This window comes from Muscardinus avellanarius, assembly GCF_963383645.1.
Source record: "Muscardinus avellanarius genome assembly, chromosome: 10".
Lineage (NCBI taxonomy): Eukaryota > Metazoa > Chordata > Mammalia > Rodentia > Gliridae > Muscardinus > Muscardinus avellanarius.
This window is the reverse complement of record NC_137796.1, coordinates 111,411,332-111,438,030: the sequence shown is the minus strand read 5'-3', so window position 1 is coordinate 111,438,030 and position 26,699 is coordinate 111,411,332. Positions and strand designations below refer to the sequence as shown.

General features: G+C 48.4%; 1 protein-coding gene across 2 annotated transcripts in view; it reads left to right on the top strand.

Annotated features, from left to right (window-relative positions):
* The window catches only part of PDPK1 (3-phosphoinositide dependent protein kinase 1), a gene marked incomplete at both ends in the record, with an annotated part of 90,236 nt that overhangs the window by 42,844 nt on the left and 20,693 nt on the right, over positions 1-26,699 (top strand). Inside the window, 6 exons of one of the 2 annotated variants that reach the window (XM_080702872.1) lie at positions 9,247-9,513; positions 14,879-14,921; positions 15,182-15,319; positions 19,797-19,941; positions 20,871-20,968; positions 26,203-26,278. In XM_080702872.1, coding sequence (XP_080558998.1) covers positions 9,247-9,513; positions 14,879-14,921; positions 15,182-15,319; positions 19,797-19,941; positions 20,871-20,968; positions 26,203-26,278 — 767 coding nt within the window. Of the gene's footprint in view, positions 1-9,246; positions 9,514-14,878; positions 14,922-15,181; positions 15,320-19,796; positions 19,942-20,870; positions 20,969-26,202; positions 26,279-26,699 lie in introns of those variants that run through there. The other variant, XM_080702873.1, reaches the window with a different exon arrangement.

The window sequence follows — 26,699 nt, the reverse complement described above, 5'->3', positions numbered from 1 at the left end:
CTTCCTCCCAAGTCAGTGCTGCCTGGTGCCTTAGGTTCTATGGGGCAAGCCCAGCTGCAAGGCTGCCCCATGGTTTCCAGCAAGCTTCAAGTCTGGCTGATAGCTGCTATGGGGTCCTGGGGCTGTGGGCCATGCTGCCTGGTTTTGGTGTTGAGACAGGCTGAGTCCAGCTGCCCACACTCACCCTCTGAGGGCAGTATTCTGTGAGGATCTGTTCTGGAAGCCTTTATTGTAACCATGGAGACCACTTTGATGGAAAGAAAAGAAGGCTCTGTTGACATACGCCTGTAAACCATAGTTCCAGCCGACCTGAGTCTTGGGATGGGAGTCTCCAAGGACCAGAATTCCTGTTAAAGTTTGAGCTGAAGGTGGCTTTCGTGGTAAGAGCTCCTAAGGACAGTATGAGCGCACTTTGCTGCCTGTTGTCCCTCAAAAGGTGTTTGAAGCCGGGCGTGGTGCCTCATGCTTGTAATCCCAGCATTTGGAAAGCTGAGACAGGAGGATCGCCATTCGCGGATAGTCTCAGCTACGTAGTGAGGCCCTTTGCAACTCAGTGAGACCCTATTTCAAAATAAAGACTACGAAATAGGGCTCAGAGGTAGAATGTCCTGTCCCCAGTACGGGGGGGGGGGGTGTTCAGGGCTGTGAGGCCTCCTAGAATAGAATAGCCTTTGATGGGGCGTGTTAGGTCCATCTCTTCATTGCCCACTTGCCTGCCTTCCATCCATGCAGATGCCTGCTGCCTGCACTGCCCTGTCTCCTTAGCCATTGTGGCTGACAGCTCAGAAACTCGTCAGTGCTCTTGGGAGTCTCTCTCAGCACCTTGTGAGTGCTGAGTCCTGTCTCATGAAGAAGCAATGTTGTCCTCTGCCCCTGCCATGAATTTCCATGTTGGACAGGAATGTAGCTCAGTGTTAGCATGGCTCTAAGTTCAATCCCCGATACTGCAAAAAACAAAACTATTTTTTATTTTTATTTTTTTTTGCGGGTCTGGGGATGGAACCCAGGGGCATTCGACCTCCGAGCTACACCCCCTGCCCTATTTTTTATTCTTTATTTTGAAACCGGATCTCCCTGAGTTGCAGAGGGCCTCACTAAGTAGCTGAGGCTGTCCGCAAACCACGATCCTTCATCCTCCGGTCTCAGCCTCCCGAATGGTGGGATTACAAACATGCACCACCATGCCCAGCGTCAATTGAAATTTTGACATCTCAGACATACTGAGTATTAAAACCAGGCCACCCTACCACTGAGCTATACCTCCATACCTATTTATTTATTTATTTATTTATTTAGTGGTACTGGGGGGGTGGAACCCACGGGCTTTTCTACCTCCGGGCTATACTCAAAGACCTTTTTAAATTTTTATTTATATTTTTTATTTTTTATTTTTTGGTGGTACTGGGGTTCCTGGAAGCCCTTCTACCTCCAAGCTACACTCCCAGACCTATTTTACACTCCCAGACCTATTTTATACTTTTTAAAAAAAATTTTTGGAAACAGGGTCTTTTAAGCCAGCATGGCTGGCTTCAAATCTGTGCGATCCTCCTGTCTTCACCTCCCAAGTGCGGGGATTACAAGTGTACACCATCATGCCCGGTTACTCCCAGACCTTTTTATACTTTATTTGGAAACAGGGTCTCACTCAGTTGCAGAGAGCCTCACTAAGTAGGTGAGGCTTGCTTCAAACCCGTGTGATCCTTCTGTCTCAGCTTCCCAAGTGCTGGGATTACAAGAGTGCCATCACCACGCCTGGCTCACACCTTTTTATTTTAAAACAGGATCTTGCTAAGTCCTGGGGCTGGCTTGGAGCTGTGATCCTCCTGTCTCAGCTCCCCAAGGACTGGGATTATGAGTGAGTGCCACTGCGCCTGGCACACCTGTAAAGTTTTAAGGGAAGCAGTGGATTTCCTTGAATCTCCATGTTGAGGCCGCTTTTGCTAGCTGTGTCACACCTGACCACTAGCTGCGCACCTCATCAAGGCCATGCTTGCTCCTGGGTGGAAACCAGGACTGGGCCTGACGCCCTCACCTGGTCTCCAGCATGCCCTCTTGTTTCCTTGAGCCTGGCTTGTCAGGAGACGAGGCACACAGAGGAACTTAGCTGAGGCCTTTGGACATGTCCCTGTGCCTCTGACATATGCATTTGATGGGACTGGTAGAGCGAGCTCTCCCCTATCCTGCCTGTGGGCAGGAACGGCCGCACAAGTATGGCTAGGATCTCAACAATGCGGTAGCGTCTGGGGCTGTGCTGTGTGACGTGCTGGCTTCTTCTGCCTCCCTCTCATGTTTGTCCCTGTGGGTGAACATTGTTCTATGTTCTGTCATTCCAGCCCCGGGCTTGCTCACAGGGTGCCCTGCTGCCCTTTGCCGTGTGCTGGAGTCTTGTAAAGTGCACGTGGAGTGCTGCTGTGCAGTCTGTTTGTAATGTGGCTGGTGTGTTTTGTGAGGACGTTCCTGGCTGATCCAGAGTCTTGCTGCCTGGAGCCTGGTGAACATGACCTTTCCCCACTCTTGCTCATCTCCAAGGGGAGAGAGTTGGAGATTCTGGTTGGACTTAAGTACTTGTTTTTTTTTTTTTTTTTTTTTGTTTTTTTTTTTCGTTTCCAGGGACAGTCTACCTCTGAGCTACACCCCTAGTCCTATTTATTTTGATTTTGATACAAGTCTCACTAGGTTGATGAGAGTCTCACTATTTTCTGAGTCTGTCCTCGAACCTCTGATTCTCCTGTCTCAGCCTAGACTTACTTACATTGCAGGCATGGTTTGTAAGGACGGATTATTAAGGTACTAACTGAACCAAAGAGCTTTGGTCAACCCATGCTTTCTCTTGGGGTGTTTCTTAAATCTGTAAGACACTGGACTTATTGCTGAGCCAGTGGAGCTGTCAAGAAAACAGCAGTTTTAGCCGGGTGTGATGGCTCACGCTTGTAATCCCCGCACTTGGGAGGCGGAGACAGGAGGATCGGAGACAGGAGGATCAGGCAGGTTCAAAGCCAGCTGCGCTGGCTTAAGAGACCCTGTTTCCACATAAAAAAGCATAAAATAGGTCTGGGAGTGTAGCCCAGAGGCAGAAGGGCTTCCAGGAACCCCAGCACCACCAAAAAAAAAAAAAAGAAAGAAAGAAAAAAAGAAAACAGCAGCTTTCCACAATTAAATGGTGCTCTTTGGGTGCCCATGCCAGCTGGAGGCCTTGCGTCTGACCACATGTGTGCTGCAGGCTGGTCACCTTGGAGAGCCTCTAATATTCCTTTAGTCATCAGGCAGTGGGGCTCTCATGAAAGAGGCCCATGTTTCAATTAGCCCAGTGGTCAGGAGGGCCTTGTGCTTTCAGGGTGCCAGAGCCGCCACTCCCCCTGGCAGCTGGGGCAGCTTCTTGAGCATGGGGATTTCTCTACCTAGAAACCACCTGCTTGTCTTGTTCATTCGTTTGTTCATTCTTTATTTCTTTTTCCTTTTCTTTTTCTTTCTTTTTCTTCTTGGTGGTACTGGGAATTGAAACCCAAAGACACTCTACCTCTGAGCTACACCCCCAAGCCCTATTTTGTTCTTTATTTTTTTATTTTTTGGTACTGGGGATGGAACTTAGGGGTATTCTACCTTCGAGCCACACCCCAGCCCTATGTTTTATTCTTTATTTTGAAACGGTCTCACCGAGTTGCAAAGAGCCTCACTGAGTAGCTGGGGCCGTCCACGAACCGCAATCCTCCTGTCTCAGCCTCGCAAATGCTGGGATTACAAGCGTGGCCACCACGCCCTCTTGTTCTTCATTTTGAAAGAGTCCTCACTAAATTGCGGAGGGCCTCACAAGTTGCTGAGGCTGGCTGTGAACCGATCCTGTCTCAGCCTCCCAAGTGCTGGATTACAAGCGTGGCCACCACGTCCAGCTTCTGCTTATCTTTTTACTAGCACGAAGTTTGGAACCTTTGATTCAATTTATATTTATCTTGGGTTTTGTTGCTGCTGTTGCATTAAAAATATGGCATAAATCAGGGAGATGCAGTTCAAAACTACACTAAGATTCCATAACCCATCCTCAAGAGTGACAAGCATCAAGAGTACAAACAGCAGTGGGCGTGGCGGCACAGCCTTGTTATCTTAGTACTTGGGAGGCTGAGACGGAGGAGCGGAGGTCTGCAGCCAGCCTCAGCTCCTTAGTGAGGCCCTCTGCGTCTTAGTGAGATTCTGTTTCAAAATAAAGAATGAAAAATACAGCTGGGGGTGTAGCTTGGAGGTAGAATGTCCCTGGGTCCAATCTTCAGTACTGCAAAAACCAAACAAAACAATAAATCTGGCAAGGATGTGGGGAAATAAGAACTCTTTTGCACTGTTGGTGGGATTTCAAATTACTACAGCTGATATGGAGATGAGTGTGGAGGTTCCTCATAGAACTGGGACTGGAACCACCGTATGATCCAGCTATACCACTCCTGGGGATCTTCCCAAAGGAATTGAAGTAGGGTATTAGGGATACACGCATACCCATGTTTACAGCAGCACAGTTCACAGTAGCCGAGTCGTGGAACCAGCCTAGGTGTCCATCCCCGGATGGATGGATCACGAGACTGTGAGATACACACAGTGGAATTCTACCTAGCAGTAAAGAACAAGCCTAGGTCATTTGCAGGAAAAATGGAAGGGCCTGGAGAACGTATGCTAAGTGTGATTAGCCAGTGACAGAGCGAAGGGCCGGCGTTTTCTCTCATACGTGGAGACAAAGGAGTCATCGGGATGGAGAGGGACTTTAGATGGAGGAGAACGCCAGTGGAGTGGTGGACGGGTCTAGGGGAAGAACGTGGTGAGGGAGGAACAGATAGGAAATTATCAATGCTAATCTAAAGATGTATAGGGAAGGGGGAGGGAACGGTGTGGGGAGAGGCTTAGCAGAGTGCTGCGTGCGTATCTGTCACTATCACTCTGAACTGTATTATGGTGTGAGACTACCATTGCACCAATAAAAGTATTTTTAAAATATGCTATAGCCGGGCGTGGTGGCGCACGCTTGTAATCCCCGCGCTTGGGAGGCTGAGACAGGAGGATCGCACAGGTTCGAAGCCAGCCTCAGCTACTTAGTGAGGCTTTCAGAAACTTAGACCCTGTTTCCAAATAAAATATAAAAAAGGTCTGGGAGTATAGCCCGGAGGTAGAAAGCCTCTGGGTTCCACCCCGAGTACCACCAAAAAATAAAAAATAAAAATATGGTATAAAGCCAGGCATGGTGGAACATTCTTGTAGTTCCAGCGCTTGGGAGGCTGAGACAGGTGGGTCGCACAGGTTCAAAGCCAGCCTCAGCTACTTAGTGAGGCCCTCAGCAACTTAGTGAGACCCTGTTTCCAAATAAAGTATAAAATAGGTCTGGGAATATAGCCTGGAGGTAGAAAAGCCCCTGGGTTCCACCCCCAGTACCACACACCAAAAAATAGTATAAATAAAATCCCATAATCCCACTACTTTAACAACCACTTTTTATTTTGTTACTCTTCTATAGGTGTGAGTAACATTTTTGCAATGTTAGTGTTCATCCAGTTTTGCATTCTTTGATACATTTATTTCGCTGGGTTTTGTTTTGATGGTGCTGGGGTCCAACTCAAGGACATTCTTCTTAGAGCTAAGCTTATACCCCCAGCCTTTATTTATTTTTATGGTTTGCAGTACTCGGGGTGGAACCCAGGGGCATTCTACCTCTGGGCTACACTCCCAGCCCTATTTTTTATTCTTTATTTTGAAACAGGGTCTCACTAAGTTGTGGAGGGCCTCACTAAGTAGCTGAGGCTGTCAGCAAACCTGTGATTCTCCTGTCTCGGCCTCCCAAATGCTGGGATTATAAGCATGCACCTGGGCTCCTGGGTTCTTTAATGGGTTCCTTTTTTTTTTTTTTTGAAGTAATGGGGATGGAACCCAGGGGCATAGTACCTCAGAGCTACATCCCCAGCCCTATTTTTTATTCTTTATTTTTGAAACAGGCTCTCACTGAGTTGTAAAAGGCCTCACTAAATAGCTGAGGCTGTCTGTGAACCACGATCCTCCTGTCTCAGCCTCCTGAATGCTGGGATTACAAGCGCGTGCCACCATGTCCAGCTTTTTATCTTTCTTTTTCTTTTCTTTTCTTTTTTTCTCTTTTTGGTGGTACTGGAGATAGAACCCAGGGGGATTCTACCTCTGAGCTACACTCCCAACCCTATTTTTTATTCTTTATTTTGAAACAGAATCTCACTGTGTTACAAAGGGCCTCACCTCACTAAGCAGAGTAGCTGAGGCTGTCCACGAACCTGCGATCCTCCTGTCTCAGCCTCCCAAATGCTGGGATTAAAAGCGTGCACCACCATGCCTGGCTCTGAGCTCTATTTTTTATTGAGGCAGGGTCTCACTGAGTTGCAAAGGGCCTCACTAAGTAGCTGAGGCTGTCCACGAACTGTGATCTTCCAATCTGAGCCTCCTAAATGCTGGGATTACAAGCGTGTGCCACCATGTCCAGGAGTAGTGAACCACTACACTTGCCTTTAATGGGTTCTTTAATGAGTATTGGAGACCCTGTACCTGGGTGCCCCGAGGCCATTCATATTTTCTTTTTGTGTGTATGGTACAGGGGACTGAATGTAGGGGCATTCTACCTCCTAGCTATACCCCCAGCCCAGTTTTATTTTATTTATTTTATTTTATTTTTTTTTGCGGGACTGGGGATGGAACCCAGGGGCATTTGACCTCTGAGCTACACCCCCTGCCCTATTTTTTATTCTTTATTTTTTCCCCAGTTGAATATTAATATAAAGCAACCATGTTAAGAAAAGCCACTCTGAGTGTGATGCGAAGTTCTATATCTACACATTTCAAAGGCAGAGAGAACCGCCCAGTGTCGGGGACTGTGAAGCCATTCCCTTTGGTGTGCCTATAGCTCCATCTTGGGTTCCTAGGTGGAAACACTGTTTCTTGTTTTCTTTTGAGGATGTGTGGATGCTTGCAGGGCTTGGAGGAGAGGAAGGCAGGGATATAGATCCCTTTTCCTCTTGATTTCCCCCCCAGTAGAGTAGGATGCCAGTGGGTGGAACCCCAGGCCGAGCCCCTGCTCTCTAAGAAAGAAGCCGCCCCCAGCTTGCCATCTCCCTTCTCACTTTCTTAGCTCCCCACAGTCCGAATCTGCTCCACGTCTTATTTGGCCCTTCCAGGCCTTTGTCTTTTGATACCTCCTCCCTGCTCCCAGTCCTTGGGCCCTCATCTACTCTTAGGAATCTCTGCCCCAGCCTCTCTAGCTTCTTGAAGCCTGCTTACATGCCACACTTTTTTCTAGACTCATTCCCTTTCTCTAAATTGAGAACATTCTCTGCATCACCCTCTTAGAACTCATCCCTCACTGGTCTTTGAGTGATGTTGAAGAGCTGGGATTTAAGCGGTAATGGCACTCGGCGTGCCTCACTCGCATCCCCGCCTTATTCTTTATTTTGAAACAGGGCCTCACTAAGTCGCTGAGGCTGTCTGCGAACCGCGATCCTTCTGTCTCAGCCTCCCGAATGCTGGGATGACAAGCGTGCGCCACCACGCCCTGCTTTATTTGTATTTTTAAACAGGGTCTCGCAGAGCAGGGCGGGCGTGGTGGCGCACGCTTGTAATCCCCGCGCTTGGGAGGCAGAGACAGGAGGATCGCGCAGGTTCGAAGCCAGCCGCGCGCACTGGCTTAGGAGACCCTGTTTCCAAATAAAAAAGTATAAAAAATAGGTCTGGGAGTGTAGCCCGGAGGTAGAAGGGCTTCCAGGAACCCCATTACCACAAAAATAAATAATAAATAAATAAATAAATAAATAAAAATAAACAGGGTCTCACTAGGTTGATGAGAGTCTCATTACTTTTTGAGACTGTTCTTGAAACTGTGATTCTCCTCTCTCAGCCTCCTAAGTACTGGGATTACAAGTGTACACCACCATGCCTAGCTATTTCATGTTTTCAGTTACATTCTGCTTGGTGAGTAGGGTGGTGTCACCGCTGTAAAAACTTTTTAGGGACAGGGCTGGAAAAGGGGATTTTCTGGGTGAGGGTGCGGTCTTTGTATTCTGTTGTTTAAGCTTTGAACTCTGTCTTATTTCTCAGTGACCACTTTCACCACCACTGCCATCATCATATTAGTATTTTAAGCACTGGGTATTGAACCCAGCGGTTGTTCTACCTCCGAGCTATACCCCTAGTCCTTTTTATTTTTATTATTTTATTTTATTTTTCTTTGTGGTACTGGGGGTGGAACCCAGGAGCTTTTCTACCTCTGGGCTACACTCCCAGACCTATTTCATACTTTATTTGGAAACAGGGTCTCACTAAATTGCTGAGAGCTTCACTCAGTAGCTGAGGCTGGCTTCGAACCTGGCTATTCTCCCGTCTCAGCCTTTCAAGTGCTGGGAGTGCGCCACCATGCTGAGCTTAGTCCTTTTTATATTTATTTATTTATTTATTTATTTATTTATTTATTTATTTATTTATTTATTGGTGGTTCTGGGATTCCTGGAAACCCTTCTACCTCCAGGCTACACTCCCAGACCTATTTTTATGCTTTTTTATTTAGAAACAGGGTCTCAAGCCAGCGCGGCTGGCTTCAAACCTGCTCAATGCTCCTGTCTCTGCCTCCCAAGCACGGGGATTATAAGCGTGCGCCACCACGCCTGGGTTAGCTCTTTTTATTTTGAAACAGGATTTTACTATGTTGCTGAGGCTGGCCTGGAACCTGTGATCTTTCAGTCTCAGCCTCCCGAGTACTGAAATTAGACGTGCGCCACCACGCCCGGCTCCCACTTCCAATTTTAATTGTTTGTTCCCTCTCATCTTTCATATTTGAGGATCTTATCAACAACTGTTCTGTAGCTGCCTTGTCGACAATTGCCAAATTGCTTTACAAAGTCATTTTAACAGCTAAACTGTTTTTATTTTTTTGTGCCAGCCACAGATGTATGAATACGCTTGCTTTATCAGTCTCTGTGCATTATAAACATACTTAATCATTGCTCTTATCTACTTATCCCTCAGAATTAAAAATACACAATGCTATCTCCGGTTGTGCTAGCTTGGCCCTTGGGACTTGGCTAGAGACTCATGCAGTGCTGAGGGAGAAATGAGGACCCGGCTGTGAGCAGGGGAGAGGGAGGTGAAGGTAGTGGCCCCAAAGGACAGCAGAAGGTCAGAGGGGCTGTCCACAGAGGGCCTGCACTGCAGTCCATGGGCTTGGTCAGGTGGCCGCTTGAGTCTTACCTCTCCTCTTTGTGTCCACAGTATGACGCTGTTCCTATTCAGCCCAGCGTGGTATTATGTGCCTGCCCGTCCCCATCAATGGTGAGGACCCAGACTGAGTCCAGCACGGCCCCTGGTGTTTCCAGTGGTGGCAGCAGGCAGGGCCCCACCATGGACAGCACCACAGCCGAGTCCCGGCCAAGCACCAACTCCCTGCAGCACACCGCCCCGCCGCCACCACAGCCTCGCAAGAAACGGCCCGCAGACTTCAAGTTCGGAAAGATCCTTGGCGAGGGCTCTTTTTCAACAGTGAGTATGTGCTGCTTGTTAAATGAGCATGTTTCTGTTGGGACTGCTGGCCATTGTGGGGCTAGGAGCTAGAACACCTGGTTCCAGGGGGCCTTCTGGCAGGCACTCCTAGGCCCCCTTGTTTGCCATCGCCTGCTGTGAAGGTGCTGGAATCTTCAGGACTAGGTCTCCCCCTACCCCTGCAGACCACATGGGGAGTACGGCTACAACATAGCAGTCTGATTTTGCAAAGGAAAGTTTTCAAAAGCATCTCTTGTTGAGTATGGTGGTAAATCTTAAAGTGCCAGCACTTGGGAGACAGAGGTAGAGTTGCTTGAGCCCAAAGGTTTGAGGCCAGGCTAGGCAACATGTGAGACCCATCTCAAAACAAAAGCACCTCTTGATTTGTGGCTTTTGTGTGTGTGAGAATGGATACTGGGGATTGAACCCAGGGACATTCTACCTACAAGCTATACCACTGGCCTGGTTTTTTTTTTTTTTTGAAACAGGGTCTCACCAGGCTGCAGAAGGCCTCACTAAGTAGCTGAGGCTGGCTGCTAATCTGCGATCCTCTGTCTCAGCCGCCTAAGTACTGGGATTCCAAGTGTGGGCCACCACATCTGGCTGGGGTTTTTTTTTTTTTTTTTTTTTTAACATAAGTTAATTTCATTCTAACCCGGCATTAGCTGGTTACATTCTGTATCCTTACTAGCCAGGCCCTGGGAAGCTCTTCTGAGCTTTAGATTGAGAGTTTGTGTCAGTGTTAGAATCATTTCAGAGATCTTTTGGTAACGTTTAATAACTTCTTTTTTGTCTCTAATTAGTTTTTTGTTTGCTTTAATATATGAAATAATATACCGTGGATATTTGCTAGAGAGTTGGCCCCAGATTTTTGTTTTCAGTTTCATAAACAGAACCATCATCATAGTGCTATCTAGTCACTTATGAGAAGTAGCTGCCTCATGGTGTTTTTCTCTGAAAACAAAAAAAGGAAGGTTGATAGCAGCTCCTTTGTGGAGTTGGGGCCCAGGAGTTGGTTGACTGAGCCTGTGCAGGGTCCTGGCACATCAGAGGAGGCCCAGCTCCACAATCTGAATCCAAAAGCACCTCCACAGCCAGTGTGGTGGTGCAAGTCTGTGATCTCAGGAGTAGTGAGCCTGAGACGGAGGAGCACAGGTTCAAGGCCAGTGTGGGGAACTTAGTGAGACCCTGTTTCAAAATAAAAGGGGCTGCGGGTGGAGTTAGTGGTGGAGTGTCCTTGGGTTTAGTCCCCAGTACGTGCTTTCCCGCTCTCCTCCACGGCGTGCTCTCTAGCGAGAGCTCCAGTTTGAGATGGGCGCCCAGAGTGGCCTGGGTGTGCCTCACCCAGGAAAAGTCTTGAATAACCAGTCTCTCTTGCCTTGCCTTGGTGAAAAAACCATATGTAGGATTATGAAATTTTTTTCTATCTTTTCATTTATGGAAGATTCTAAAAGACAAAGAATGTGGAAAATAGCTCACTTGCACCCCCAAAGTCTTGTTTTGCTTTTTGTTGTTTTGTTTTTTGGTGCTGGGGATGGAACCCAGGGGCATTCTACTGAGCTATAGCCTCTGGCCTATTCTGTGTGTTCTTGTGTGTAGTACTGGGGATGGAACCCAGGAGCATTCTACCTCTGAGCTACACCTCCAGCCCTATTTTATTTTGAAACACAGTCTTGCTCTTGCTAAATTGCTTTGAAACTATGGTCCTCCTGTCTCAGCCTCCCAAGTACTGGGATTACAGGTGTCCAATACCACACCCTACTATGCCCATACACGTTATTTATTTATTTATTTATTTATTTATTTATTTATTTTTTGCTATACTGGGGATTGAACTCAGGGGCATTCTACCTCCAAGATACACCCCCAGCCTGATTTTTTTTTTTTTTCCCGGTACTAGGGATGGAACCCAGGGACATTCTACCTCCGAGCTATACCCCCAGCACTATTTTTCTATTTTTTTATTATTTATTTTGAGACAGGGTCTCATTAAGTTGTGGAAGGCCTCACCAAGTAGTTGAGGCTGTCCAAAAAGCTAGGTCCTCCTGTTTCAGCCTCCCAAGTACTGGGATTATAAGCATGTGCCACCACACCCGGTTCCCATACACTTTTTTTTGTGTGTGGTGTTGGGGATGGAACCCAGGGGCATTCTACCTCTGAGCTCCACCCTCAGCCCTAGTTTTTATTTTTTATTTTAAAACAGGGTCTCACTAAGTTGCAAAGGACCTCACTAAGTAGCTGAGCTATCTGCGAACCCAAATCCTCCTGTCTCAGCCTCCCGAATGCTGGGATTACAAGTGTGTGCCACCATGCCTGGCTCTCCCATACACTCTTAATTTAGTTTTTTTTTTGTGTGTGTGTGTGGTAGTGAGAGTGGAAACCAGGGGCTTTCTACCTCTGGACTATACCCCCAACCCTATTTTGTTTGGAAACAGAGTCTTGCTAAGTTACTGTGAGCCTACGAAGTTGCTAAGGCTGGCTTCAAATCTGTGATTCTCCTTTTCAGCCTCCCAAGTACTAGGATCACATGCATGCACAAGCATGCCTGGCTTTAATTTAGATTTTTTATTAGCAGCTTTTGTAAAAGAGTCCCCCCCACCCCCCTGTAAATGGGTTTTACCCTAATCAGTGGAGAGAGGAAACTACTCTGAGGATCTTGGGCATTGTGTACTACTTAGGATAGTCCAGCAAAAGCCCCTTGTCCCTGGGTTTCCACAGAGGGAGCCAGGTAGGCCCATCCTCTCACAGCGGTGGAGCCGTGACTCCCCCTGTGCTGCTTTGAACCCGAGCCTAAGGTGCCTGCACTGTGAGGCAGAGGCTTCTTTGGACTCTGCAGCCCTGGGTTTCTTTTTTTTCTTTTCTTTTTTTTTTTTTTTTTTTTTTTTTTGGTGGTACTGGGGTTTCTGGAAACCCTTCTACCTCCGGTTACATGCCCAGACACCTATTTTTTATATTTTTATTTATTTATTTTTATTTTATTTTTGGTGGTACTGGGGGTGGAACCCAAAGGCTTTCTGCCTCTGGGCTATACTCCCAGACCTATTTTATATTTTATTTAGAAACAGGGTCTCACTAAGTTGCTGAGAGCCTCACTAAGTAGCTGAGGCTGGCTTTGAACCTGTGCGATCCTCCTGTCTCCGCCTCTCAAGCGCGGGGATTATAAGCGTGCGCCACCACGCCCGGTAAAGCCCTGGGTTTCAAATAGGTGTTAGCCTTCATTCTTTCTCACCATTCCTGAAAGAGAGCGTTTAGAATTAGATCCCCTGGGTAGGGGTACAGAACAGGCACGGTTAAAGCTGAGCAACAGGTTACCTTAGCAGAACCTGGTGCTGGTGCAGGGGAGACCCCTGAGGATTCCACAGCACCCAGTGTAGCCCGCCCTCACCCCTGTGACAGGGACACATGTCACACATGATTCTCTGGAAGAGACTTTTCCCTTCCTCATGGGAAACGTGTTTATGAAGTACGAAATTTAGACAACCAGAAAGACACATAAGTGCCTCTTTTAGAAAGGATCCCACTAAATAGCATTACTCTCAAACTGCTTCTTCCTTTCCCTATGTAGGAAGTAGCATGCACTCTCGTGAAGAGATGTGATAGCTGCATGGTGTGTATAACCCAGAGCAAAGCTCTGCTCCGGCCCACTCACGTCCACCCAGTGGCTGAAACCATTCACACGCAGCATGTTTCTCCAGAAAGATGTTTGCAGTCTTTTTACCTAAGTTCCTAAAAATGGCGGGCATCTCACCAGGCTCTTTCCAGGATCACGTCTGAGGAGTTCTGCCACGAACCCCTGTAGTGGGGTATGATGCATAACCAGGGGCCAAGTGGACCTGTGACCTCCTGAAGGTCTCCCCATCAGGCGCAGAGAGTCACAGGGACAGATTTCATCTGGCCTCTGGCTCAGCTGTCTTCTGCAGGCTTCTCAGGAGACACATTGGCACATACTGGCAGTGGTGGGCCTCCCGTGGCAGAGCTGCCCAGGCATACTCTGGCCAAACTTGGTTCTTCATGTGGGCCCAGGGTTAGCAAGCAAGAATGGTTTGGGGATGGGCTAGGCACTGTCTCCACGTGCTCCAGCAGATACATAGCATGAGTCGAGCAGCATGGGGGTGTTCTGGGAAGGTGGCTTCCTCCCTTGCTGGTGTAGTTTCCTGTGCCTTTTAGATCTGTGATTATATTGACATCATCCACTAAAATGTGTTATAGGCATTATTTTCAAAACCTTAAATTCAAACTGGGCGTGGTGATGCATGCTTGTAATCCCAGTACTTTAGGAAGCTGAGACAGGAAGAGGGCAGGTTTGCACCCAGCCTCAAGCAACTTAGGTCCTCTGCAACTTAGACTCTGCTTCAAAGTAAAAAATAAAAATAGGGCTGTGGGGTATAGTTCAGAGGCTATATGGTTCAATCACCAGTATCACACACATGCATGTATACACAAACAAAAAATAAACAAACAAAAAAACAAGGAAAGTTCTTTTTTGGGTTGCATATATACTGGAAGGACATGTTTTTAGTTCGTTTTTTGTTTTTTTTGTTTTTTTTTTAAAGAAATTCCCAGTATCTATTTGTGGTGGTATGTGTTTATTTTATTTTTATGTGTTTGGTACTGGGGATTGAACCCAGGAGTATTCTACCTCTGAGCTATACTCCCGGCTCTCTCTATATATATTTTAATTTTGAAATAAAGTCTCATTAAGTTGAGGGCCTAACAAAGTTGCTGAGGCTGACCACGAACCTGTGATCCTCCTGTCCCAGCTTCCCAAGTACTGGGATTATAAGCCTGCCCTACCACACCCAGCTTGTGTGGTAGTATTTGGATTTTAGTCTGTGAGGTTTTTTGTTGTTGGCTGATTGGTTTATTTTTATACTTAGAGATTGAATCCAGGGACTTGTGCTTGCCAGGCAAGTATTCTACCATTGAGCTACATTCTCAGACCTTTTTTTGTGTGTGTGTGGCGCTGGGGATTGAATCCAGGGCCAATCCTCAGACTTTGTGACAGGATTTCACTACATTGCCCAGGGTAGCCTGAAACATTCGATCCTCGTGCCCAGGCCTTGGATTACAGGGATATGCTACGAGGTCTGGCTGCAAAATTCTTCAGTTTATACTTTCGCTGTACTAGGAGCACTTTTGGCAGCTGATTCTAAACCTTCTGAAAACAACAGAGAGACTTATGTTTGCTGTTAGAACAGACTAACATGAGCAGTGACTTTGTGCTCTGTTTGTTAGTACTGGGCCCAAAGTATTTCAGTGTAAACCCACACAGTGAGTGAGGTGGGCAGTCCTGAGCCACAGGCAGTGGCCTGGCAGACCCCAGATACTACAGCACGTGCTTTTTTCCTCTTTCTCCCTAAACCAGGTTGTCCTGGCCCGAGAACTGGCCACCTCCAGAGAATATGCCAGTAAGTACTAAATCCAGTGAACTATGTGTTGGGACTTGGGGACAGCAGCCTCCATGCACATGGCAGCCTTGGTGACAGGCCCTAAAGTTCTGTGTTGATTTTAGTATCTAGGGCACTGTTGGTCTTAGAGACCATAAATCTGGTGTGGGTGATTTGGGACAACTGTAAACTGTAATTTATACCAGTAATCTTTATGAATTATGTCTTTACTATTGCTTACCTCTGCCAATGATAGTAACTCACTTCTCTCTCACCTTAAGTTAAAATTCTGGAGAAACGTCATATTATAAAAGAGAACAAGGTTCCGTATGTAACCAGAGAGCGAGATGTGATGTCACGCCTGGACCACCCCTTCTTCGTTAAGCTTTATTTCACATTTCAGGACGATGAAAAGTTGTGTATCCTTTGTGTAGTCAACTCCGTCTGGAATCACACTGGTCATCCATTTCTTTTTGGAATTATAAGGCCATTTTTTATTCTCACAAGCAACCCCTCCCCCCGAAAGGAAAGGGTACAGCATAAATCCCTGCCCTGCTGCTCCGGGGCCTCTTGGGTGCTGACTTCCGGGGGCCAGGGCACAGCTGAGGCTCACTGCGAGGTCATCTTGTGAAGGGAGACCGTCCTGAGGTGTGGAGGTACGTGTGTATGCATGCTTGTATGATGAGTGAATGCGTGCGTGCACGCATGTATGTATGAATGAGTGAGTGCTTCTATGTATGTATGTATGTATTTTGGTCCTGGGGATTCAACCCAGGAGTACTCTACTTGTGAGCTATACCCCTAGCCCCCTCCCTCCCTCCCTCCCTCCCTCCCTTCCTTCCTTCCTTCCTTCCTTCTTGTGGTACTGGGGGTGGAACCCAGGGGCTTTCTACCTCTGGGCTATACTCCCAGACCCACTTTATATTTTATTTGGAAACAGGGTCTAAGTTGCTGAGAGCCTCACTAAATAGCTGAGGCTGGCTTTGAACCTGTGCGATCCTCCTGTCTCAGCCTCCCAAGTGTGGGGATTACAAGTGTGCGCCACCACGCCCGCCTGTCCTTTTTCTTTCGAAACAGGGTCTCACTAAGTTGCTGAGGCTGGCCTCCAACCTCTGATACCGTGTCAGCCTTTTAAGTACTGGAAATACAGATATGCACTGCTACAGCTGCCTAAGATTTTTATTGATAAACATTCTACCCAGTGGGTTGTTGCTTATTGTTTTAACCCTGGTTGCTGGACATCTATGCAAGAATATTCCCCCACTCCTTTAATCAATGTCCTTGGAGTATCTGTTAAGTGTTAAATCTGTGCTCAAGTAAAGCAGGGTCCCTAGAGAGGAAGAATGATCACCGGTATCTTCGGGTTCCTGCAGTAGATACCTGCTTTCTTGGGCTCTGGGGTGTGGGGCTGGGTTGGAGGAAACATTGTGCGCATGCGCGTGTGTTTTACTGGTAATTGAACCCAGAGGAATTCTGTCTCCAAGCTACACTTCCAGCTTAATTATTTCCTTCCTTCCTTCCTTCCTTTCTTTTTTCCTTCCTTTTTTCCTTCCTTCCTTCCTTCCTTCCTTCCTTCCTTCCTTCGTACTGGGGATGGAACCCAGGTGCATTCTAGTGAGAACTGTTTCAAAATTAAAATTAAAAAATAGGGCTGGGGTATAGCTCAGAGGTAGAGTGCCCTTGGGTTTAATCTCCAGTTATGAGTGCGCACATGCACACACATGTTGTAGCTGGTGGGTAGTACCTACCTATAATTCCAGCCACTCAGGAGGCTGAGGCAGGAGGCTTTCAAGTTTGAGGCCAGTCTGGACAATTAGCAAGACCCTAGCTCAAAATAAAAAATGAAAACAGCCAGGCATGGTGGCGCACACTTGTAATCCCTGCACTTGGGAGGCGGAGACAGGAGGATGGCGCAGGTTTGAAGCCAGCCGTGCTGGCTTAAGAGACCTGTTTCCAAATAATAAAAATATAAAATAGGTCTGGGAGAGTAGCCCAGAGGTAGAAGGGCTTCCAGGAACCCCAGTACCACACACACACACACACACACACACACACACACACACGAGGTGTAGTTCAGTAATGGCCCGTCTCCGTCTCCAACACTATAAGAAGACAACTGAAGAGGAACGTCACAGATGTCCGGGTTCCTAAGGATGGGCGGCCTGTGAGGGAGTGGTCAGTTCTGTCTGTGGTGGGTACGTGGTCCTGTCCTCACCCTAGCCCCTTGTGGTTCAGGCTGGGGGTTGGGGCTGGAGGCAGAGGTGGGCTTGGTGAGAGATTGCAGAGTCAGGTGGTGTCTCTTAGTGTCTGTCCTCAGAGCTTGGCATACAATGTCATCTGGTACTGAGCCAGAATAGGTACTAGAATGGCGCTTGCTGCTCGAGGCTCAGTGGACATTGGGGCTGCCAGCAGAGCCCTGGAAGACCAGCTGAGGGTCAGATCCCGAGTTGTCAGTGGGCTGGCCAGCTCCCCAGAGGAGGAAAAGGCTGTAAGGAGGGGCTGTCAGTGAGCAGGGAGCATGGAGCCCACAGGATCAAATTGGTTATGGTGGAGCCTGGCACATGGCAGTGCCTGTATTCTTAGGACTTGGGAGGCTAGTCCTCACCGGTTCAAGGCCAGCCTTGGTAGCTTAGTGAGACCCTCAGCAATCTAGGGAGACTATTTTCAAAACACAAAACAAAACGGGCTAGGTTGTACTGAGTTCGATCTCTACGAACCCACCCCCAAATCGTTGCAGTGGGGGGCAGTTGCCCAGCCAGGTGCTGCCCAGCACTCAGATACCTTGGCCTGAACATGACCAGAGGATTCATCCCTGTGCCGCTTGTTGGCCATTGGGCAGGCAGTTTCCTCTGAGCCCACGAGGGCCACACCTGGGCTTCTTATTTACTGTGAGGCTTTGTACTAGTCAGCGCCGCATCATTCCTGCCAACCCCGAAGGCAGCCAGCTTTATGAAGGCAAGAGGTTTGCTTAGCTCACTTTTTTATTTTTATTTATTTATTTTTTTTGTGGTATTGGGGGTGGAATACAGGGACCTTCTACCTCCGGGCTATACCCCCAACCTATTTTATATTTTTTTTGGAAACAGAGTCTCACTAAGTTGTTAAGAGCCTCACTAAGTAGCTGAGGCTGGCTTTGAACCTGTGCAGTCCTAGCTCAGCCTCTCAAGCGCTGGGATTACAAGCGTGCGTCACAACGCCCAGCTTTAGCTCACCCTTTGGAGGCTGAAAATCCAGACCTTATGGTGCAGGATGTGGCTCTGTGGTGGATGGTGGAAGGTGGAGTGTGTGTGAAGGAAGAATTAAATTCTTCAGCCCAGAAGTAGAGAGTGGGCCAGGACTGGCTCACTCTCTTTGTGACAGCCTCCTCTTGAGAATTTCCAGGGAGTTTCAGGAAAATTGCCTCTTGTCTACTGACTGTGAGGGAGAGAGGGAGGGAGGGAGGGAGGGAGGGAAGAAGGGAGGTGGGAAAGAGAGAGCGAGATCCCGTAAGCCCAGAAGGTCATGAGCGTTCGCTCACTTCCCACCCCTCAGGGGCTCACCCAGGGACCCTGCGCTGCTCTGAATTCTTGTACAGTGTGTTGAAAAGAAAACTGAACTCTGCATGACGAACGCTGTAGCCAAGGGTGTGAAGGTTTTTAGGATGCACAGTGATCTGCTGAGGTCTGAAGGGCATCCTGGGGAGGAGGGCTCGTGCCTGGAGACCTGCATCCTGAGCAGTAATCCTGGCCATCTACTGCGTTTGAGGCCTGCCAGTCACCTCTGCCTCACTGCCTGGCGCAGAAGTAGAAGTGTCCCTCGTGGAGGAGCCAGTGAAGGAGCCAGATAAGGGCCAGGCCGTGAAGCCAGAAGAGGCAGGAAGCTGATCACCTGGCTGTGGCTGGGCTGAGCCTGCACCAGTGCTCCTCACCTGAGGAGCTCCTCACATGAGGCCTCGCAGCCCCCCAGGTGGGGCCTGGGCACCAGCCTCCCTCCTACAGAGGTGAGGGGCCTGTGGAGACCCTTTGCCTTCTCCAGAGAAAAGATTTCAGGCTTTAGTCAGACATCCGATTGGGAGCTACGGCTGGTCAGAGGCAGGCAGGACGGCGGCTTCCCTCTCCTGTTCATCCTTACTGCTCTGGAGCTCCTGCCTTGGCAGACGGATGCCAGGACAGAAGAAGACCAATCTGGCACCCCGGCACCAGCTGCTCAGGCGGCCCCTGCAGCCCCTGCAGTATCAGGGGGATGATACTTGGATCCCTGAGTTCTGGACTGCAGGGAGGTGGCTGGAGAGTCCCAGTAAGAGGCCCCAGTGTGCTTGCTTCCAGGGAAGCAGTTAAGAGGGAGCTGTTTCTTGTCAGCCTTCATTGCCCTGGGAGAAGGAGAGTACCAGTGGGACACTTGGAGCATGGGTGTGGATGCTCAGGGGACTCTTGTTGCTCACCTGTGAGTGCCTCGCAAATAGATAAGGAATCGAGAAATTGCGAAGTGGCTCTTCTCTTACAGGGCGTGTCTTTTATGTGTGGATGGGAGCAGCCGCATGCGTGGTCTGTTAGCACAGTGCCAGGTCAGCAAGTTCAAGCAAGGATTGCGATTAGGACCATGTCTTCGAGAGCTCTTTGCTTTGCACTTGAGGCCACACACGTGTTTGTGCCTCTGCAGATCTGACAGCCCCGTGGGAAGGGCATTCTGGGCTGAGAGGTGCCCGGTGTGTTTTCAGGGACTGTGTGCTTTAGAGAAACCCAGCACTGGTACCTAGCTTTGGAGCTAGGGCAGGGATATGACTCAGGAAAGGGCAACTGAGTTGGAGTACAGGTATCTTGAGTTAGCATTTAGTAAAAAAGTTCTTACTGGGCTGTTACGGTTAGTTTTAAAACAATGATCCCCCCCCCCATTCTTCCTTAACTGTACAATATTCAGATTTTGGCCTTAGCTATGCCAAAAATGGAGAACTGCTTAAATACATCCGCAAAATTGGTTCGTTTGATGAGACCTGTACCCGATTCTACACAGCTGAGATCGTGTCTGCGCTACAGTACTTGCATGGCAAGGGCATCATTCACAGGTAACCTCATGTCTGCCCAGGGCCATGTGTGCAGGGTGGTCATATTATAATGATTATGGCCAGCACTCTGCAGTTGACCTCCAGACCACCCCCAGCCTCTGCGGTCAGCAAGGTTTTACATGAAGGAAGGTAGGGCGTGGGTGAGACCTGAGAAGAGGCTGGAGTCAGATGGACCTGCGTGTTGAGTCTCTGCTTCAGTCCCCAGGCCAGCTCGGCTGGGTATCTCCCTGCCAGGCAGGCCACGTAGACCATCTTCACTAGTGCTTCTGCTCTGTAAGTTGTAGCTTTTGGGTGCTTATTGGTTTTTTTTGTAATCTCATTTCCTATGACTTTCCCACAAAGTCAAACTCAAAATATTCATAAACTCTGTATACATTAAAAATAATAGGTTCAGCTGGGTGTGGCGGCACACGCTTGTAATCCCCGTGCTTGGGGGGCTGAGACAGGAGGATTACACAGGTTCAAAGCCAGCCTCAGCTACTCAGTGAGGCTCTCAGCAACTTAGTGAGACCCTGTTTCCAAATAAAGTATAAAATAGGTCTGGGAGTATAGCCCGGAGGTAGGAAGCCCCTGGGTTCCACCCCAGTACCACCAAAAAAAAAAAAAAAAAAAAAGGTTCAAAATAAATAAAAAAATAGGGCTAGGGGTATAGATTGGAGGTAGAATGCCTCTGGGTTCTGTCCCTGGGACCACACACACACACACACAAGGTTATACTACAGCAAAAACTTTATTAAAGATAATAGGTAAAGTAATTGTAAGGACCTTATCGCGCTCCACTGATAATTGTTGGTGTGAGTTTTGGACTGGTGTTCTTGGTAGTCAGTAAAGATGATTTCATCACCTCGTGTTTTCATCAAAATGTAGAGTATGTAATAATGCTGTTATTTTAAGTATTTTATCTCAAATGTAGAAATCTACTTTTACAGGGACCTTAAACCAGAGAACATTTTGTTAAATGAAGACATGCACATCCAGATCACAGATTTTGGAACAGCAAAAGTATTATCCCCAGAAAGCAAACAAGGTGTGTGAGTTTGGTTTCCAGCAGAGCCCCGTTCTCTGCTTAAAGCTGAGAGCAACTTCGGAGAAATATGTTGCATTGTGTGGTCTTCATCGTTACTGCAGAGGTTTGTGGTACCTGCATCAGGGCCCCACTACAGGGGCCCCAGGCAGAGTAGTATTTGGTCTAGTGGGTGGAAGGAGGGATGGATGCTGGGTTCTCGTGTATGTCCTGTGGCCCATCCTCTCATACAGAGCAGGTAGTGTTGGGGGAGCACATTGAGTCCCTGGACCCCCGAGCCCTCCACCCGCCCCTCTGCCTCCCCATCTGGTGTGCACATCTGGTTGTGGTGGCCTAGGCACTGTGATTTTTGGAAGGTTCTAGAAAATCACATGAGTGGGGCTGATTCAGTTGCTAATCACATGCCTGTTTATAATCATTGATCCTCCAGGTTAGTCTCTGTCTGTCTCCTGAGTAGTGACTAGCCTTCAATCATACTGAGACACCTCCACTGCCAGGGGGGTGCTGCCAAGAGTCCACTTGGGCTGAGAAAATGGCCTGGGCTATCTTAGCAGCTGGGAGTGACTGGCTGCCATTCTGGTGCTCAGTGGATGGAAACCATACACTGTGGAGACATAAAGAAGGGAAGTTGAACTCTGAAAGAGTCTTCTAAAGCATTGGGTTGAGAGAGTACTTCAGCTGGTGTGGTGATGCACACCTATAATCTCAGTACTTGGGAGACTGAGTGATAGGATTGCAGGTTCAAAGGCAGCCTCAGCTAGTAGTGAGACTCATCAACCTAGCAAGAGCCTGTTTCCAAATTAAAAAAAATAATAAGGCTGGGGTATAGTTTGGAGGTAGAATGCCCCTGGGTTCCATCCCTAGCACCTCAATAAATAAATAAATAAGTTGGGTGTGTTAGTGCACACCTGTTTTTTCAGTACTTGGAAGGCTGAGACAGAAATGCAGGTTTGGGGACAGCCTCAGTTACACAGATTTTCAGCAACCTAGCAAGACTGTCTTAAAAAAAAAAAAAAATAAGCCAGGTGTGATGGCATACACCTGAAATCTCAGTACCTGGGAGGCTGAAACGGGAGGATTGTAGGTTTGCAGAGAGCCTCAGCATCTTAGTAAAGCCCTATGCAACTTAGTGAGACCCTGTTTTAAAATAAAACCTGGGCGTGGTGGCACATGCTTGTAATCCCAGCATTTAGGAGGCTGAGACAGGAGGGTTGTGGTTTGAGGACAGCTTCAGCTACTACTTAGGCCATTTGCAACTCAGTGAGACCTTGTTTCCAAATAAAAGAGTAAAAAATAGGGCTGGGGGAATAGCTTGGAGGTAGAATGCCCCTAGGTTCCATCCTCAGTATGCATAAATAAATAAATAAATAAATAAATAAATAAATAAATAATGGTGCTGGGGTGTAGCTTGGAGGTAGAACACCCCTGGGTTCATTGTCCAGTACCATAAAAATAAACAAACAAAAATAAACAACAAGTAAAAAGAAAAAAGATTGGGGATACAGCTTGGAGGTCGAATGCCCCTGGGTTCAGTCCTGCGATGCTGTGGCTGCTTTCTGTGGAGAAGGCGACCTAGGATAGTGTGGTGGTAGTCTGGGTCTGTCTCCACCAATAGTGACTGGTTCATGGAGCCAGAGGTGATTATAGCCAGAGCAGAGGAGAGCCCAGCGAGTGAAGCAAGTCCTGTTGGAAGAGTGCCTCGGGAGCTGGCCGGCCTGCGTCCCAGGGGCTTACCCAGCCCCAGCTATGTTCCTCCCCGGCAGGGTTCACATAAACGTTCGTGTTCACGTTGTCTGCACTTGAGCCTCTGTGCAGTCCTTGAGCTGCTTGTCCTCCTGGATGGGGAACTTCCTACTCCCTTCGGGGATGCATGCCACCCTTTCAGTGAAGGAAGAGACTCTTGTCTTATCAGGGCGGGAGCTGGCTCCCCTGCTGCCTTTGGTGGCCTTGCCCTCTGACATTTCTAAGATGTCCCGAAACTTGGATCCTTTTGACTCATACCTAGGCAATATTAAATATGGCGAGGCCGGGCGTGGTGGCGCACGCTAGTAATCCCCGCGCTTGGGAGGCAGAGACAGGAGGATCGCACAGGTTCGAAGCCAGCCGCACTGGCGTAAGAGACCCTGTTTCAAAAATATAAAATAGGTCTTGGAGTGTAGCCTGGAGGTAGAAGGGCTTCCAGGAACCACAGTACCACCAAAAAAATAATAAAAATAAAAATAAACAAATAAATATATATAAATAAATAAATATGGCGAGACCTTATTTCAAAATAAAAAATTAAACACGGCTGGGGTGTAGCTCAGAGGTATAATGCTCCTGAGTTTAAATCCCAGTACAAAAAAGAAAAAAATTGTTTTACTGTCCGGCAAACCTGTTTTGTTATGGTCAAGAGGCTTGGTGTAACCTCTTGACCGTAATAAGCATTGTCCATGACAAAGTTGAACCAGACAGGAACTTTGATCTGCCAAGTTTCCTTGTGGGGATCTGTCATTTCCTTGTCCAGTGAGTGCCTGCTCTTCCCACCTCATATAAGCCTGTGTTCCATGGGGCAGCAGGGATGGGATATGCTGTGGACCCCGTCAGCCTTAGGAGCCAGTCTCCAGGACTGTGCTCTGGGCATTTTCCCTCTCACGTAGATTTTCCTCAGCATCTGATAATTCAGCACAGGGCTGCTCTCATTGCCGTGCATCCACTTGAAAATACATACAAATTTAAAGCCGGGCGTGGTGATGCACGCTTGTAATCCCAGCTCTTGGGAGGCTGAGACAAGAGGATCGCACAGGTTCGAAGCCAGCCTCAGCTACTTAGTGAGGTGCTCAGCAATTTAGTGAGACTCCGTTTCCAATTAAAATATAAAATAGGTCTGGGAGTGTAGCCCAGCCCCTGGTTTCATCCCCAGTATCACAAAAAACACACACAAAAATTATATATAAATTAAGTGCATCGATGAATTAGTAAAACAAACCTTTTGGAAGTAGGAGGCTAAAAGTGGCTACATGTTGTAAACCCAGGGACAGTTCCTTGTGTACATAGTGGAGGTGGTGGGTTTTCTTTTCCTTCTTAGAGGAAAAGGGAAGGAAGTATATGATTTAGTAACTTATCCTCATCTCCTGTTGGAAGTAGTTTAGAATCTTAGAATTTGTTTCTCGTTGGCTTCTTTTCACTTTTGTGCAGAGAAAATTTCCCAGACTTTTTTTTTTTTTTTTTTTTTTGGTGGTACTGGGGTTCCTGGAAACCCTTCTACTTCCCAGCTACACTCCCAGACCTATTTTTTATACTTTTTTATTTGGAAACAGGGTCTCAAGCTAGTGCGGCTGGCTTCCAACCTACGCGATCCTCCTGTTTCCGCCTCCCAAGCATGGGGATCCAGAGGCATTTGACCTGAGCTACACCCCCTGCCCTATTTTTTATTCTTTATTTTGAAACAGGGTCTCACTAAGTTGCAGAGAGCCTCACTAAGTAGCTGAGGCTGTCCACGAACCATGATCCTCCAGTCTCAGCCTCCTGAATGCTGGGATTACAGGTGTGTGCCACCACGCCCGGCTTCCTAGACATCTTGAAAGCTTCTAGACTGAGGTGTTTGGAGGCAGGCCCTGGGCTCTTCAGTTGTGCAGTGGACATGTGGCCCTCCTCTGAGGAGGGGGCAGGTGCTCTTTCCCACAGACTTCTGTCCCTATGGTGGGGTGGCCTATCCTTTGCTCTAGGGCAGTGGGCACAGGCCTGGGGCTCTGTGAGAACCTCCTGATGGGAAGCTCTGCCTGCCCTTGCCTGAGCGCCCTCCCAGCATGGTCACTTGGAGTCAGCTCCTCACCCGCTCCTGCCCTTTGCTAGTCTTCCTGACACTCAGGATGGAGGCTTCACTCACGAATAGGAAGGAGGGGCCAGCAGCTGCAGGCAGGTCGGCTAACCCCACCTGTGAATGGCCATTGGCAAGTGGCCATTTCATCCCAGCATGGGCAGGGAGTGCGCAGTAGAGCGCTTGTCCTCCCAGCACTGCTCTGTCCATCTTGATGGGGTTCCCTCTGGTCTTTAGTCCAGGGCTGTTCTTTTTTTTTTTTTTGCAGGTCTGGGGATGGAACCCAGGGGCACTCTACCTCCGAGCCACACTCCTATTCTTTATTTTGAAACAGCGTCTCACTAAGTTGCAGAGGGCCTCACTGAGTAGCTGAGGCTGTCCGTGAACCACGATTCTCCAGTCTCAGCCTCCCGAATGCTGGGATGACAAGCGTGCGGTGCCGCACCCGGCGTCCAGGGCTGCGCTTTATGATTGCTGCTCCCTGGAAGGTGGCCATTGCGCAGCCACCGCAGCCCTGCACAGCCGGGTGCTCGCCAGTGCTCTGTATGTCACCATTTCCCCTCTTTGCCAATTTGCTTTGGTCCTCATCTCTTAGGCTTACTGCCTGGTGAATGGCCTGCCTTCCTGTTGGCTCTTGGTGTGGTTTTCTTTCCCCTCAGGGCTCTCCTTGGTACTTTTGGCAGCATCTTTCAGGGTCCTGGCAAGACAGATTCAGCCATGAAGTCTTCGCAGAAAACCATGTACAGAAGGGATCATTTCTAGGGCCGAGGGTCAGCTGGGCTGGTTACTCAGCAGAGGTGTGGGCCTCCCTTGGCCAGCCGGGGGCCACGTGGAGGGGATGGCTCAGCACCAGCCTGCGGGGAGGCTGGCCCTGCAGCCTCCTGAGCAGAGGGCTGGGCCGTCATTGTGCTGCCCTGTGCAGCCTGTGTCCTCGCTGGCAGGCTCCCTGCAGTGACCTAGGGTCTGTGGTGAGGAACGGGCCCAGCGGGGCCATTGGAGGTGACAGCGCTCTGCTGGAAGTCCGACTCTTATTGGCCTTGGAGCCCCTGCATGCTCAAGCTCTTGGTGACTAAGAAGAGAGTGGTTCCTGGCCTGCAGCTCTCTGTTGTGGCTGCCGCATGTCCAGTGCATAGCAAGGCGCTCAGGTCCAGTGGTGAGCACAGCAGACAGGACCCTGGTGTTCATGTGCCCTGATGTAGTGACAGGGCTCTTGCCATGTGCAAGAAGTGCCAGGGAGGAGGGCACGGGGTACTAGGATCCAGCAGGCATCTGGGCAGGGCCTGGAGTGCTTGCTGTGCTCTGGGTGACAAGTACTGGGCTCAAAGTAGCCGACTGCCGTGTGGAGGCCACGGCGTCCTGAGGAGCACACCACGGCAGCTACGGTGGTGGGCGAGGGAGCGGTTCTCTGAATGTGACCTTTTCTTTCTCCTCTTCACAGCCAGGGCCAACTCATTCGTAGGAACAGCACAGTATGTTTCTCCAGAGCTGCTCACGGAGAAGTCAGCCTGTAAGAGGTAATCTGCTTTTGTCCACCTGCGAGGGTTCTTCCTAAGAAATTAGTATTTGAGAGAGGGATTTGGTGGCCTTGAAATAGCCAACCATGCTTTGAAAAGAAGCTAGTAGCATTCTGCTATTCATTCGCTCATTCATTCATTGTACTGGGGATGGAACCCAGAGACATTCACCTTTGAGCTTCATTCCCAGCCCGATTTTATTTATTTGGAAACAGAGTCTTGCCAGGTTGACAAAAGTCTCACTACTTGCCGAGACGGTCCCTGAACCTGTAATCCTCCTCACTCAGCCTCCCAAGTACAGTAATTACATCACACTGGGTGCATTTTTCTTTTTAACTCATAGTTTTCCTTTGATACACATGCATTCTACTTTATGATTTCATGTAGTACTTTGGTTAGAGGTTTGATGGTGTTATCTAGG